Source organism: Bos mutus, chromosome 5 (assembly GCF_027580195.1).
Source record: "Bos mutus isolate GX-2022 chromosome 5, NWIPB_WYAK_1.1, whole genome shotgun sequence".
Taxonomy (NCBI): Eukaryota; Metazoa; Chordata; class Mammalia; order Artiodactyla; family Bovidae; genus Bos; species Bos mutus.
The window spans coordinates 64,838,412-64,855,963 of NC_091621.1; the positions used below are offsets into that span (position 1 = coordinate 64,838,412).

Here is a 17,552-nt window from a genome sequence, read left to right on the forward strand (position 1 = left end):
CCAAAACCTAGGATTATGGATTTCTTTGAAAATTAGAGGAAAACCATGGACATCTGCTCACATTTTACACGTATGTGATTTTTAAAAATATTTCTACACTACTTTAGAGACTTTTTAGACACTTATCCAAGAATTCAGATTAGGGTCACCAAATTCATGACCAGAGGTAAGTTACTGGTCATCATATGGAAAGTGTCCAGATTTTTTCTATCTAGTATGGACCTTTTTGATATTTCTGCCTTTGTGAACCAACTTCTCTGTTTCTTTCTTTTAAGTACTCCTTCTCCCAATCTGTAAAATCCTTAAGTTTATTTTAAAGCTTTTGCTGCCACTTAGCTTTACTTCAAAAACAGCATCCCCAGATGCCAACACATCCTTGTTATTCCCCAATTACACAGGACTGTGTCTTGTCCCATGGATACTGGAACCTAAGGCTCCTTACTTTAAAAAGACCCTAACCTCAATTTTAGGCCTTTTTCATGAGTATCTCAGACCACAATATGGTCTACAATATAGACCACGAATTTGGGAAAATTCTTGTCAGCGTACAATTCCTGTCAACAGCGTTAACAATTATTCCTAGAATATTTTAACTCATCTCTTGTTTCTTAACATTAGATATTCTTTCAATAGTTCCTGTCAGAAGTAAAATAGTAGACTGCCTTTAAAGAATGTGAGTGTGTGTGTGTGTGTGTGCACGCACACACTCAAAAAGGTTAATCCGAGTCATAAGTCTTTAAATTAAAATCTGAAAAGAAAAGGGATCCTCTTGTCATAGTCCCAATATACCCGAGGGTGGATCCTTTCAATATTATTTCTAAGGAGCTGCATCTCAGGTGTTGTTTAAACATCTATGCAACTTGCTGCCTTATTTCAAGTCCCAGTGGCCATTCCTGAACATACCTTCTGTTCCGCCGTCATGGTTAGACTTTGCAGTCGGCCAGTCATATTCCCTAAACTCTTTTCAAAAGCTGCTACGAGGTGAGCCTGTGAACAAAATGAAAGGAACATATCTTAAATGTCAGAACCTTATGTGGATGGATGAAAACCCCTCACTTTACCAAAGTGCTTAATTTCAGGTATTCTTATTCTTTAAGTACTGTGACTATCATGGCTGGCTTTCAGTGCTGACTTTCCTTTAACACAAATCTTCATCTGTTATTTCCAAACTTCAGCTTAAAAATTAGTGTTTCAGTCCTGACATGTAATGTGAGTTCAACTACTGAAAGGGAATGATATTTTGCAAATAATAACACCTTCTAACTTGCACATCATAGAGCATTTGACACCCGCCAGAAAGTTCTGAGTTGCCAAGTTTTTAGACTCAAAGCCCAAGAGGAACTCACTGCAACAGTCAATGGAAGAACGTTCCTCACATTTTATACCTGCACGATGACCTTTGAAGATATTGTTAGCTCCTCTGCTGAATTGATGCTTCCTCCAAGTGTCAGACATCTGCTGACAGCTCTAACATTATCTTTCCTTTTTTCCTACTTACAGAGAATTCAATCGAAAAGAGTTGTCTTCACCCTCCAAACTCTTTTCAGTAAAAAGGGCTTTTATTTTTACTTTATTCCCTCCCACTAAGGAACTGTAGGTAGGCCAGTGAGAGATAATACTCGGTCATATTTTATTTAAGTTTTTGTGGCTCTGGGGTTTTCTTTTAAATCTCAGAGAATTATACACAGTGCAGTGTATAACCATAACTCTCACGATTAAGAGATATTTGACAATCCTATTACAGCTCTAAAATAGGCCAGTTTCTACTGACACACCATTATGCAAAGGCTTGAACCACAGAATACTAAGCATGAAGACATGCTTCAACCTCTCACTGTGGCTTGATGTAGAACCACAGATATGTTGTCTCAATGTGATGGAGTTTTATTGCATCCATAAAAGATTCAAGTATAGAATATTTTACAACTTCCACCTATGATAAACTATGTATGGGGGAACTTTAGTAAACGAGAGGTAAAAGAGAAAGGAATGAGAGGGTGCAATTAAAATAAATCACTTTGTAACCCTACCAGAACTGAAAGGCTGAGGTACCTATTATCAAATGGATCACAGGTGTTCTAAGAGTTAGGGCACCAGAAGTTTATTTCATTATGAGTAACAGCCAGAAGTTCATTCCCTTATTGGTGTTAGAAAGTGTTCTAGTTTCATACAGCTAGAATGTACAAGTTCTTTCCATTAACAGGATGATATTAATATGAAAGTATATTTGTTCTGGCTCTGAGTCTATCCTGGGATGCCTTTCTTTTTCAGACATTGTAATATATAGAAAAATAATTTGTAGAAAATGCAATTAATCTTCAGTCCATGCGTAAAATTCTATTCTCTTTCCATTTATCTACAAACCAGAAACAGACTCACAGACATAGAAAGCACACGTGTTGCCAAGGTGAGGCGGTGGGAGGAGGGAAGAACTGGGAGTGAGGAATTAGCAGATGTAAACTATTATATATAGTTGATTATATATAGATGGATAAACAATGAGGTCCTACTGCATAGAAGATGAACTATATTCAATATCCTTTAATAAACCATAATGGAAAAATATATAAAAAAGAATGTCTACATATGTAAAACTGAGTCACTTTGCTGTACAGCAGAGATTGGCACAACACTGTAAGTCAACTGTACTTAATACAAAATTTGAAAAATAACCCAAAAACTCCAATCTATTCTTTTCCCACTCCCTTCTCCCTCTCTCCTCTTTTCTCTCTCTTTCAAACACATACACACAACCTTGAGAATGGTACTCCAAGGTGTGTTAGCAGGTTTATTTGGATAAATGATCTTTTTTTTTAAAAAAAGAACAGTATCTTATACTTCAAAATGTTTCCAATGACAAGGAAAGTCATTACATCAGACTCATTACCCTCAGAAATTGGCATAAGGTTGTGTTCCACTTTCTCTTGTACTTAACCTTCACACTATGCTAAAAGTGAAAAAAAGGAACATGTACAGCCCACTGGTTTATCACAGTGAACATTCATGCACTTGGCAGCCAAGTCAAGAAACAGGACATTTGAAGATCTGGAAATCCTCCCTTGTCCCTTTTTCATCTCTGTCCTTTCTGCCTTCCACAAAGATAACCACTATTGTGACTCGTGTGATAATTATGTTCTTGCCTCTATTTTATAGAGTTTGGCCACCTGAACCTGAATCCCTAAACACTATGTTTTAGCTTAGCCTATTTTTAAACTTTCCAAGTGGAATCAAGTGGCATGATATTTTTGGTGATGGCTTGCTTTTGCTTAACATCGTGTTTTCAGATTCACACATGTGGTGTGTTAGCAGGAGTTAGAATGTACTGTAAAGCACTGCTCTATCTGATTTAAAATTTATTTGTCTATAGTGACCATTAGAGCTGATTCCAGTTTAAACTGTTAAAAATAATTCTGCTATGACGATACAGTGGGTTACTAAATCCTAATGATAAAATTCCTTGCTTTCCTTTAAAATAGAAAAGTTTTGTTAATATTCACCAAAAGAAATGCAAGATTCTATATAACATTGAAAAGCTTCAAGTCTCTCAAATAACTGTAAGGTTTAGCTGTTGGACTATGAGTCCTTGAATGTGCCATTTTATAGAAAATTAGTTCATTTTACCATCTGAGCAATATATTGCTTATTGTAGTAGCTGTCAGTAAAGATAAAATGTTCACCATTAGAACGCCAATTTTTAATCTTTAGAACATTGCTCTTTATTATTTATATAATTAATATAAATTAATTAATTTATAATAACTTATAATTGGCTATAAAAGAATATTTTGAGTCATATTGTTCTCAATGAAAAGTATGTTAAAAGTATGTTTATTAAGTGCTGCTTTAAGTTATGTCTCCTTGGCTTAATTTATCACAATAGCTTTGTTACTTTGAATATAATACAAGGTTAAACTTCTCACCAATTAGATTAATAGAAAGGCAGTACAATAAGTAAATAAAGGAAGGAATTTCTACCAGTGATAATCTTTGTCACCTTATTGGAGAGAAAAGAGAATATAAGATCAGATTACACTTTAGGAAAATATATCTTATCTGAAAAACTTTATAAAATGATGACTTTAAAAAAACTGTGGATTTTTAGGGGGACTGTTAATCATAGTTTACAGGTTCTGAGTTTTCCCTTAGAAGTTGCATAATTTTCAAGTCAGAGTAAAATTGCATTAGTGTATTAAGGGCACACAGATATGGAAACAGTGACAGACTTTATTTTCTTGGGCTCCAAAATCACTGCAGATGGTGACTGCAGCCATGAAATTAAGAGACTCTTGCTCCTTGGAAGAAAAGCTATGACCAACTTAGTATAATAAAAAGCAGAGACATTACTTTGCCAACAAAAGTCTGTATAGTAAAAGCTATGGTTTCTCCAGTGGACATGTATGGATGCGAGAGTTGGACAATAAAGAAGGCTGAGTGTCAAAGAATTGATCCTTTTGAACTGTGGTGCTGGAGAAGACTCCTGAGAGTCCCATGGACTGTAAGGATATCAAACCTTTCAATTGTAAACAAAATCAGTCCTGAATATTGAATGGAAGAACTGGTGCTGAAGCTGAAGCTCCAATATTTTGGCCACCTGATGTGAAGAATTGACTCATAGAAAAGACCCTGATGCTGGGAAAGACTGAAGGCAGGAGGAGAAGGGGACGACAGAGGATGAGATGGTTAGATAGCATCACTGACTTAATGGACATGAGTTTGAGCAAGCTCCAGGAGTTGGTGATGGACAGGGAAGCCTGGCGTGCTGTGGTCCATAGGGTTGCAAAGTGTTGGACATGACTGAGCAACTGAATTGAACTGAACTGATTAATGAATATTCCCTGCTTGTGTTAGGTAAAGTCTGTCAAGGTAATAAAATAGACAAGACTGAATATTAGTTAAGGGATAAGTTTTTAAAATATACTGTCTTTAGTTTGGGAATCACATAACATAATCTGAATACACATGTAAAGAATTGTGGTACTAAACAATAAGATGGAATACCATTGTGAAAAATGCCTGCAGTTGCATTTGTTCATTCAGAATTCAACAACATCCCATCAATAAAATAAAAAATACTCTTTACATAGATGTATATGGGGATAGATAGATAGGTAGCTAGGTATAGATGATTTTATATACATGACTCTGAAACATCATAAAGATTTCATATATCTATATATCTATATCTATATATATAATTATCCCTACAGTGTTTGTCATTGTTAATTATGTGCAAAATATTTTTTCTTAAGTGAGATGCAGAAAAACAAAAGTAACTGCCTGATTATGTAAAAATACATTTAGTATTTGCTCTTTAGAGCAAAGAAATAGGGCACAATCCTAAGCAAAATAAAACCTGAGAAATGTTTGGTTAAATGACTTACGTGCTGAAAGGCAAAGCACTTTCTTTTGTTACACATTCATTCAGCAATATCTTTGAAAGCTAGTAGTAATAACTAGCCTTCGTGCCCATTTCCAGATTATCTAAGGGCTGACATTTGTAAGAAAATACGTTAAGACACAAATAAATGCATTCCACCTGGCTTGGCTTTAAGCAGTTGTGGGCGAGAGGTCAGGGGTAACTGGCTGTCTGTCTGATATGACCATTCGTTCCTGGGGGCCATGGACTGTGGGGCTCCTGTTCAATGGTTCAATGGTACTCATTCAAAGAAAGCCAGGCGACAGTACTGGCCCACATTGCTCCTCTCCTTTCTACAGACATCCTAATGCACACACCTCTATGAAGAGGCTTCCCAGGGCTTTCTCAGCTCTGCTCAGAGACCTGCACAAATTGCTGGGTAGGCTCAGTGTACCTTCCACTGAACGTGGGTTATACTCTGTCAAGCAAATGAGATGAGATAGCCATATATATTTCTGACTTACCAGTGCCCCTTTTAACAAAGGGGAAAAAGACATTTTAGTAGAGAAGCAGACGTTTCCAATTTAAATATTAAAACACAGATTGCTGTGTGGACTCCATATAAATATAATAATGTCAGGTCCAATCATCTGATACACCAATTACAAAAACCAAAAATACCCCAAATTTAGGAAAAACATTTAAGGCCTGACAGAATTATTTATATATTAAGTAAACTGAATAGATCTTAAAATGACTACTAAATAAACAATAACAGTTAATGATATTTTCTATAGAACCAAACATTGCAACTTATATTTATACTACTACTAAGTCACTTCAGTCCTGTCCGACTCTGTGCGACCCCATAGATGGCAGCCCACCAGGCTCCCCCGTCCCTGGGATTCTCCAGGCAAGAACACTGGAGTGGGTTGCCATTTCCTTCTCCAGGGCATGAAAGTGAAAAGTGAGAGTGAAGTCGCTCAGTTGTGTCCGACCCTCAGCGACCCCATGGGCTGCAGCCTACCAGGCTCCTCCATCCATGGGATTTTCCAGGCAAGAGTACTGGAGTAGGGTGCCATTGCCTTCTCCGACTTATATTTATAAACCATGGCTATTACACTTCTATACAACAATGGCCGTTATAGCGATCTCATTTAACCAAAAAGTTAAGTTTACTTGCGGTTTGAATAAAATAATAAAAGACATATCTCTAACTCCAAATAGGAAATGTACAAGAGTAAACATTTTTTGACTTATATTGAAGCAATTTTACAGAAACTTTTTTCAGTCTTATAATTAATTTTTATAAAAGTATATTAAAATATGCGCATATATATTACATACATCAACAGATGCTAACTCAGAGGCAATGAAGTAAAGCACACTCTGGATGAAATTCAAATGCAGCATTTCCTAGAACTGAGGAAAAACCAAGCGTTTTCTCAAGTAAATCCTTTGATGACTCATAATGGTGCACTGAATCTAAAGTGACATTTTAAACTAGATGCTAAAGATAATGAATTCAAGACAGTTTGTACCTTATAAATAATTCAAATTTCTGAATGTGTATAGGAGATTATATCCTTAAAAATACAAAGGGACATAAATATATAAGACTCTACCCCTAGTAATTATGAAACTATTAAATGTTTAAAATAGGATTGGCAATAAAATTATTTTATAAACATTGATGAACTCATCCACTTATACAAGTTCTTCACTACTGCAATAGCTTTAAAGTGAATTTTGATAAACTGTTTTGTAAAAGAGTAGAAGATAATGCATATCTTCATTACCTGAATCTCCTGACTTTTATCTTCTGACAGTTTCAGCAATACATTTATCTGATGGTGAAAAACTTTAACAATGCATATTACCACCAAATAATAAAAGCACTAAATGGTGAAATAAGATAGAAATGTGCAAGAAATTAAAAACTAGACATCTCTTTTAAAAATTGTGATAGATCTTTAGGTGTTTGCTCTTTTAACTTGAAATAATTATACATTCACAAGAAGTTTCAAAGAGAGTACAGAAAGGACTCCTGTACCCCTTTACCCAGCTTGCATCCATGGCTACATTGGAGAAGGAAACGGCAACCCACTCCAGTGTTCTTGCCTGGAGAATCCCAGGGATGGGGAAGCCTCGTGGGCTGCCATCTATGGGGTGGCACAGAGTCAGACACGACTGAAGTGACTTAGCAGCAGTAGCAGCAGCAGTGTAACGTCAAAGCCAGAAGTTCATTATTGGTACACATATGCACATGCACACATGTAAAGAACCACCTTTCATCACCACCAAGCTCTCCCTAGTTTTATACTCACCTCTCAGGAAGGAGGTGACCACCATTCCTAGACCCTGGCAATCAATACAATTTTGTCATTCGAGAATGTTGAACAAATGGAATTCTACAGCATGTGACTTTAAAAGTCAGACTTTTTTCACTCAGCTTAATGCACTTGAGATCCATCCAAGTTGCTGTGTGTATTAATAGCTATTGTCCATGGTATGTATGTATGTATCAGAAGTTGTTTATCCATCAACCTATTAAAACATTTCTGTTATTTCCAATTTTTTCACTATTAAACAAAATAAAGGTTCTATGTGTGGTGTTTTGTGTGGGTCTGAGGTGATCTGAGAATATTTCTAAAATGTATTATGACATAAAACTAGAATAACATACAAAATAGGATTAAGCTCCCAGCCATGTGTAAAATATACTATTACTGATAACACAGACATGGACAGGAAAGGCTGGAGATATTTGGATCATTTTTCCAAGACTAGCACTTTTTAAACAAATTTATGTATTTGCCACCACTTTCTCTAATTTTGTGTTTCTTACTTTTTTTCTTCTTTATTGACCCTTAGGGAGACAATATAGATTTTTTTTTCTCTAATTGCCCCCTTCTTCCATGGCCATTTTATTATCACAGATATGATGGATACCTATTTATATTCTCTCTGTATATCTCTGCTTTATGCATAAAAGAACACTTTTTTTTTAACTGTAAGAAGCTATACTCATGGATGAAGGTCATATCAATTGCCAGCTGAGGATTCATACTCCATAGTCATGAAAACAAATCAGTGACCACAGTGTGGCATGCATGACTTGAGAGAAGTGGTAGGTAGCCAGTGTCTCACATGTTTTTAAAATGTTTTTAAAATGTTACCCTTTGAAACAGTGGCACTAAGTTGTCCCCAGGACAGTCCTCCTATGTTAGAACTTGGTTCCTTCCACCGGGGTGTGTGTGTGTGTGTGTGTGAGCCTTTGCAAGTGTGCACTATATATATATGTATTCATGAGTATATAGAAGAACAATGTTTAAAGGACACAGAAGAAATCAATAACCATGAATGGAATTGGGAGCCTCAGCAGGAAAAACAAATATATTTTCTTCTTATTAAATGCTTTTTAAATTTTTTATTTAATGCTTTATTTTATTTAATGCTTTATTTTTTATTAAATGCTTTTATTAAATGCTTATTTTAATTTCTGTTTTTCTTTTTAATACAATATACATGTACATTTGTCACTTGGTATCCATGGGAGATTAGTTTCAGGACCAAAGTCCATGAATGCTCACATATCATAGTTGGCCCTCCGCATTTGAATTACACATTCAAGAGGTCAACCAACCATGGATGGTGTATAGTTGAGCTCTGAACAACATGGATTTGAACTATGTGGGTCCATTTATATACAGATAATTAATGTGTGAATCCACTTATGTGAGGAGTTTAAAATATCCATGCATAAGTGGACCTGCACAATTCAACCTGTGTTGTTCAAGGGTCAACTGCATTACTTTTAAATGGAGATGGTATGTATATATCACTGTGTAAAAGCACAAATTCCATTTTGTATAGCAGTAATTTATTAATCCAATAACTGAGTATACAAGTCCATGCAAGAGACATTTACAAAAGAAAAGAAAACTCTGAGTAATCATTCAAGACATTTGTATCTTTACTATCCAGGGCATAGAAGCCTTCCTCATTGCAGACAAACTTCCCGCAAAGTTAAAAAAAGATAAAATCAATTCAAATACAGTGCTAAAATGAACTCCTTGTGAGGGAACGAACCTAAACACTGCAGAAGGAAATTCTCTCTTATTTAAATCATACACAATGGGCCCACACCTGCTCACTTTTGCTATGTCAAGCTTTGTTGAGATGGAAAAACTCCAGGGAGAGAGCAGAGCATGGTAAGGCAGTGAACAGGCCCAAAGCCACCCAGTGGGAGTGAGCAGATTGATGTTGAGCAAAGGTGTCAGGACACATGGCAAAACAGCAGGAGCTTCCTCACCCCTCACTGCTGCTTCGAGACCCTGTTCCTCAGGACCAGGCACAACGCCACATGTCCTCCGGGACGTCTGCATCTACTCTGAGTGCTCCCTGGCACACTGACAGATCTTCAGTAAATGGTAATATCATTGGCAGTCTTTATCACCATCATTTTTGCTATCTTTGGCTCCTTAAACTATGAGAAGGCTACCAAGGTTTTCGACAGAACTATAGCTCCTTTACAATATAGCTAAGATATCCAAATTCAGACCAACCTAATTTTGGAGAATTAATTGGATGCTTCATTAATTGTTCAATAAATTGTGCTGAAGGAGTCTGCGTGCATGAATTTTTTATCTTCCATGGTCAATCACTGTCAACCCCTCACTGTCTTGTGGCTTAAGAAAGTCTTATGTATGAGGAATGATAAAAATAAGAAATAAGAAAAGAAATGACCTTTCTAGATGTTACCAACATTCCAACCTTACAAGAGACAAAAAGCCATTTTAACCACATTCTGATTCCTCATCACCTTGGATTTAGATGTTATGATTCCATGTGCACGTCCCCTGATTTACAGACTTAAGTCTGTATCATGTGGACATCTAATGTTTGTGAGCCTGTTACTAGAATTATCTCATTTACTATATAAATGTCTGTTTTAATATGTCAAAAAAATTAAAAGTGACTTACATTTGCTGAAAGTTGAGATGTGAGGGTGGCAACTTTTTCTTGTGATGCAACCAGCTCTCTCCGTAGTTTATGGATTTGCTGAATGTAATTAAAAAATCAAATCAATATGGTAGTAGATTTTAACTTAAAACTAAGAACTTAGTCCAAAAAAGCAAACTCTATAATTAGTTCATTCTAATACCACTGTATCAGCACCAATTTCCAGAACTTAAAGAAATGTAAAAACTGGCTGAGTAACAATTAAATGCCACTTATAAGAAGAAAGGCAAGTGCCTGTGTTCACAACTGAAGTTTGAATTGGCACATTAAAGGATGCTTTTTTGTTCATTTGCTGTTTGCTTCAATGCTTATTTGCCATTGCTATTTGAATCCAGAATCAGTTCACTTTGTCTATTGGTCCTTCTATCTCTAGAAATTTATGGTAATAAAAGCTTTTCTTTTTAAAAATTAAATACATGTATATATTTTCTGAGTCTTTTCTTTTTCTATCCATTTTTGTATGTTTATTTTTATTTCCTATATTTTGATAAGTACTAATAAGCTGTAGAATATTCCCACAGTCACTGAAAGTTGGCTACAATTCAACATTTAATGATTCTATACTTGAAAATAATTTTATTGGCTGGAGTTTTCATTACTAACACTTAGAGAAGCCTTCTCAAATATTTATTATAATGTCATTTATTCAGTGAGTTACTATGAGCTCCAAGCAGAATCGCCTTACAGATTATCCATAGTTTGGAAAAACAGGGGAAAAATCAGTAAAACTGTGTAAATGGCTAGATAAACCAATAACAAAAATATGCTAAAACATTTTCCTTTTTTGGTTCACTCCATACTCAAATAAACTGAACCAAAAAAAGGTGAGAGTATGTATCATTTTTAAGTTTCAGTACTTTCCACAGTTTAATCTGCATGTCTTATGATGCCATGAAAAACAGTGATTAGTAAGGTTAAAATGTTTACAAGAATCTAAGACTAAGTTTACAAGTACACTTTTGGTCTCAAGGGATTTTAATTACTTAGATGCCAAACATTCTACTCTGATGATTCTCATTTCTTCAAAAACAAGTTGCTGTTGTTGTAGTTGGACTTTCAAAACACTATCTTAGTTTGAAAGAACATTCTTGGTACAGTTCATTAAGTGCTTATTTTTTCCTACTCATTAGATTTTTGTAGAGAAGAAATGGTGGTCAATATTCAAAGATTCTAAAAAAGAACAAAATTTTAAACTGGGAATAGAAGCAGGGGATATTAATATAATTTCAGTAGATGTGATTCCATTTGACTCCTGTACTTTAAAAAAAAGACACACCGAGATCCAAAGAGAATTTGGGTTCATTCAGATGATAGTGACCACAAATAGTTCTAAGAGGCATCTATTTCATTCTTAAAACAGTACAAAGTCCAAAGAACACTTCTCAAATTTCTATTCTCTATTACATGATTATGTTTCCTTTAAAATTAAGACTACAATAAACCTGAAACTAATGTAAATCATTAAAGAAAATGACCCACTATGGCTATGAATAATTAAAGTGGAGGTGGGTAACTACTAATATGGCAAATAGATGTGGTACTTGTACGCCTTAGTAGCTACACATATTATGATCAATGTAGGAAGCTCTGCCATGTCGCCATATATAAATAATTTAAGTTTTTCAAAATCATATTTACTCTTTGGTCTAGCAATTATACAGATAAAATTGGCATAATTTACACTTTCTCAATATTTTTATTGAAAGTGAAGTCGCTCAGTCGTGTCCGACTCTGCGACCCCATGGACTAGAGCCTACCAGGCTCCTCTGTCCATGGGATTCTCCAGGCAATAGTATTGGAGTGGATTGTCATTTCCTTCTCCAGGGGAATCTTCCCGACCCAGGGATCGAACCCAGGTCTCCCTCATTATAGACAGATGCTTTGCCACCTGAGCCACCAGGGAAGTCCTAATATATATATAGAAAATAAAATATATTTTAATGTACATATTGTAAAGTAAAATAGTACAAAACTTTAGAAGACGGATAAAATAAAACTTCAAAGGGAATAGTTCCTTTGCAAAGGCTATTGCCAATGCATTTTTCTTTGCTCAGGGTAAAACCAATCAAATAGTCATTAGCACATTGTGAATAAAGGCCTAATTGAAGTCCCTCTGCTCTCCTTGGAAGGACAACTTTCAAACAAAGGGAAAGAAAAAGAATGTTCTCTCCAGGTTGCAATCTGATTCGTATGTGATTATAATGAAATACTTGTGAAGTGTGTGATTAGAATAACATACTGCATTAGCCAAGTGATTAGAAGCAGAAAAGTACTGGGACCAAATAATAGATGGACTGAGATGCTGGTAAACTGCATTGTGGGGGTCTAGGGCCTCAAATGTAATACTTGCCATAATCCTGTGATTAGTCTTACAGCAGTGGGGGAAGAGACCACACATTTATTCATGCATCAAAGATTTTTAAGTGATTACTACTAGAGACAACTTAATAGGTGCTGAGTTAAGACCCCAAGCTAGAATGTGAGAAGAGAGTTTGCTTCTAAAAACTTAAGTTTCACTTTCTTTTAAGAGAAAATATCCAAGACTGTTTATCATTGCTGGGTCACCTCTATCAGCAGAGTTGAGTCATGGGCTGTATCACAGAGCCCTCTGGCGGTAGAACTACTCATTTCATCCTAAATGCAATCGAAAATAGTCAACTAAAAATGCTGCTGGGTTCTTACCTCTGAATGAGCCTTCTCTTCAGCCTGTAAAAGATAAAAGGAAAAAGAATTTAACTGTAAATAATGAGTATTAATTTATTTCACAGTATAAAAGAATACAATAAATATACTGTGTCATTTAAAATGTTATTTTGGTCTAACGTAAGAATAATAAAATATAAGATATTAAATAAATTAATAGTAAAAGCAGGAACTGTAGAACTGCAATGATATTTATTTATATATAGACCATATTGTATTTTGAAAACATAGGTTATTTGACTGATGGATATATATTGTGTCTTAAAATCTTTAAAAGTATAGAATTAAAAGATGGTGCTGCCCTAAGATGCAGACAACAAATAACACAAACAAAAGTTATAAAATTATATTTTATAAAAGGTGAGTGCAGAAAAAAGTAATAGAGGTTTTTGTTTTTTTTTTTTTTAATACAGATTTTAGGAAATTTGTGCTCCATGAAATCATAGAGATTTTTAGCCAAGACCTAGGAGTCGGAATTTTATTCTGTGATTTATAAATCATAAAGAATACCAAATACAACTACAGGAAAAACATTTACCTGTACTGACAGCCACAGAAAATCAGCTTATTAGTTACTATTTTGTTTACTTTTTCCTAATGATCATTGAGAATGCAATGGCACCCCACTCCAGTACTCCTGCCTGGAAAATCCCATAGACCAAGGAGCCTGGTGGGCTGCAGTCCATGGGGTCGCTAAGAGTCGGATACGGCTGAGCGACTTCACTTTGACTTTTCATTTTTATGCTTTGGAGAAGGAAATGGCAACACACTCCAGTGTTCTTGCCTGGAGAATCCCAGGGACGGGGGAGCCTGGTGGGCTGCCGTCTATGGGGTCGCACAGAGTTGGACACGACTGAAGCGACTTAGCAGCAGCAGCAGCAATGATCATTAAATAAGTTTGTTTGGCTGCAAGTCAGCAAAACAGTAAAACACCCAGTTGTGAAGTGGTGAAAAAAGTGGTTGGCAAACACAGGCTCTACAGATGCCAGAAATAAGCACTGCTGTAGGACCTCAAGGGGTGTTTTGGCCTCAGCTGTAGAAAACTCCTAGCTCTGTTTTTCTTCTTCTCACAGGGCTGCAAAAATGCCAATGAGTTACATGTGTCATTATACTTGGGAAGCTCCCTCAACCTGAAAAAAGCTGGAGAATGCATAATATTGCTGAATATTACAAGTCTGTTCACTGCCTCGAGCAGCTCCAAGGCTGAAAAACAATCTCTTACCTCCTATCTCTCTTTTCCGGACACTTCCTGATTAACTGATGCAGAACTACCTGAACCACTTTTTAATTCTTTCATTTCTCCAGAAAACATAAAATGAATCAAAGTAAAATAACTCAGGATATTTTTTTATGCATAAGCACCTCTTTTAAACAGGGTTTTGTTCTTTTATATATTTTCTCTAGTCTTAAAAATATGTATAGTTAGTAAGATACTGGGATAGATAGTAACAAGACTGGGAGATGACTGTGGTTCAGATCATGAACTCCTTATTGCCAAATTCAGACTTAAATTGAAGAAAATAGGGAAAACCATTAGACATTCAGGTATAACTTAAATCAAATCCCTTATGATTATACAGTGGAAGTGACAAATAGATTCAAGGGATTAGATCTGATAGACCAGAGTGCCTGAAGAACTATGGATGGAGGTTTGTGGCATTCTACAGGAAGCAGGGATCAAGACCATCCCCAAGAAAAAGAAAGGCAAAAAGGCAAACAGTTGTCTGAGGGAGCCTTACAAATAGCTGTGAAAAGAAGAGAAGTGAAAAGCAAAGGAGAAAAGGAAAGATATACCCATTTGAATGCAGAGTTCCAAAGAATAACAAGGAGAGATAAGAAAGCCTTCCTCAGTGATCAGTGCAAAGAAATAGAGGAAAACAACAGAATGGGAAAGACTAGAGATGCCGTCAAGAAAATGAGAGATACCAAGGGAATATTTCATGCAAAGGTGGGCATAATAAAGGACAGAAATGGTATGGACCTAATAGAAGCAGAAGATATTAAGAAGAGGTGGCAAGAATACACAGAAGAACTATATACAAAAGATCGTCATGATCCAGATAACCATGGTGGTGTGATCACTTACCTAGAGCCAGACCTCCTGGAATGAGAACTCAAGTGGGCCTCAGGAAGCATCACTCCAAACAAAACTAGTGAAGGTGATGGAATTCCAGTTGAGCTATTTCAAATCCTAAAAGATGATGCTGTGAAAGTGCTATACTTAATATTCCAGAAAATTTGGAAAACTCAGCAGTGGCCACAGGACAGGAAAAGTCAGTTTTCATTCCAGTCCCAAGGAAAGGCAATGCCAAAGAATGCTCACACTACTGCACAATTGCACTCATCTCACACGCTTGTAAAGTAATGCTCAAAATTCTCCAAGCCAGGCTTCAACAGTACATAACCCATGAACTTCCAGATGTTCAGGCTGGATTTAGAAAAGTCAGAGGAACAAGAGATCAAATTGCCAACATCTGTTGGATCATCAAAAAAGTAAGACAGTTATGAGAAGCATCTACTTCTACTTTATTGACTATGCCAAAGCCTTTGACTGTGTGGATCACAACAAACTGGGAAGTTTTTCAAGAGATGGGGGGAATACCAGACCACCTGACCTGCCTCCTGAGAAATCTGTATGCAGGTAAAGAAGCAACAGTTGCATCTGGACATGGAACAACAGGCTGGTTTCAAATTGGGAAAGGAGTACATCAAGGTTGTATATTGTCACACTGCTTATTTAACTTATATGCAGAGTACATCATGAGAAACACTGGGCCAGATGAAGCACAACCTGGAATCAAGATTGCCAGGAGAAAGATCAATAACCTGAGATATGCAGATGATACGACCCTTATGGCAGAAAGCAAAGAGAAACTAAAAAGCCTCTTGATGAAAGTGAGAGAGGAAAGTGAAAAAGTTGGCTTAAAACTCAACATTTAGAAAACTAAGATCATGGCATCTGGTCCCATCACTTCATGGCAAATAGATGGGGAAACATTGCAAACAGTGACATACTATTTTTGGGGGGCTCCAAAATTACTGAAGATGGTGACTGCAGCCATGAAATTAAAAGTCACTTGCTCCTTGGAAGAAAAGTTATGACCAACCTAGACAGCATATTAAAAAGCAGAGACATTACTTTGCCAACAAAGGTCCATCTAGTCAAAGCCATGGTTTTTCCAGTAGTCATGTATGGATTTGAGAGTTGGACTATAAACACAACTGAGTGCTGAAGAATTGATGCTTTTGAACTGTGTTGGAGAAGACTCTTGAGAGTCCCTTGGACTGCAAGGAGATCCAACCAGTCCATCCTAAAGGAAATCCTGAATATTCATTGGAGGGACTAATACTGAAACTGAAACTTCTGAAACACCAGATACGAAGAACTGACTCATTGGAAAAGACCCTGATGCTAAGAAAGATTGAAGGCGAGAGGAAAAGGGGATGACAGAGGATGAGATGGTTGGATGGCATCACCGACTCAATGGACATAAGTCTGAGTAAACTCTGGGAGTTGGTAAGGGACAGGGAGGCGTGGCATGCTGCAGTCCACGGGATCACAAAGAGTAGGACGTGACTGAACTGAACTGAATACTTAGTAAGATAGTGGTTATATAAACAGTAGTTACCTAGTAGAATCCCAATAGCCTTTATAGCAAAACTGTTTTAAAAATAAACACTGACATAAAGCTTTAATGTTTTACATCTCAAATTTATTTTAAAGTTAAGTGAATCTTTAAGTAAAGATTCAATATTTTAAAATTATAATAATTTCAAAGTTTCATATAGTTTGATTTTTGAATCAGACATATATTGGAATTTTAAGACAATTTCATAGACAGAAAGAAAGTTGGAAGTTGTTTACCTTGACACATATGGTGTGATTAACCCTATTTGGTTTCCCTGGTATTTTGAATATTTACTGCCAGTTTATTCTGTCCAAATCCTGCTTTTAGGATTGCTAGGATTATACAGAACTGACGCTCAGTAAGTACTTTGCATGTTTAAAAGAGCATTGTATTTTATTTACAAAAATTGTCTAAAAAGAAATCCATCACATTTTTATTATTAATAAAAAACCCTGAATAAGTTACATACACTAACTACATGCATAACTATTACATATTAATTATATATATGTATATGCATACTGTATAGAATCATTTTGTTTGCTGACTTTTCATAACTTTTTCTTTAATCTTTGCTTTCTTTCATACGCTTTGGTTAGCAATACTTGGTAGCTGTTACCATAAAGTGGAAGCAATGAGCCAGATTATTAATATTATATTTCTTTTGGTGTTTTAGGTATAGATTGATGATATATGATGAAACATGATTACTTCTCAGTGTTAAATAATGGTTTTGAAGCTGGCTCAATGTCCTCAAGGATGGTAAACAGTATAAAACATCTTGCCTAAATAAAATATATATTAGATGTTTCTTTATTCTGTAGGCCTTTCTTGGCCAT

General features: G+C 35.9%; 1 protein-coding gene across 2 annotated transcripts in view; it reads right to left on the reverse strand.

The window, feature by feature from the left end:
- The window catches only part of NAV3 (neuron navigator 3), an 893,105-nt gene that overhangs the window by 61,686 nt on the left and 813,867 nt on the right, over positions 1-17,552 (reverse strand). For both annotated transcript variants that reach the window (XM_070370975.1, XM_005889180.3), the window contains 3 exons: positions 13,064-13,087; positions 10,343-10,420; positions 904-987 (listed from right to left, as the gene is read on the reverse strand). In XM_070370975.1, the coding sequence (XP_070227076.1) occupies positions 904-987; positions 10,343-10,420; positions 13,064-13,087 (186 nt within the window). The remainder of the gene's footprint in view (positions 1-903; positions 988-10,342; positions 10,421-13,063; positions 13,088-17,552) is intronic.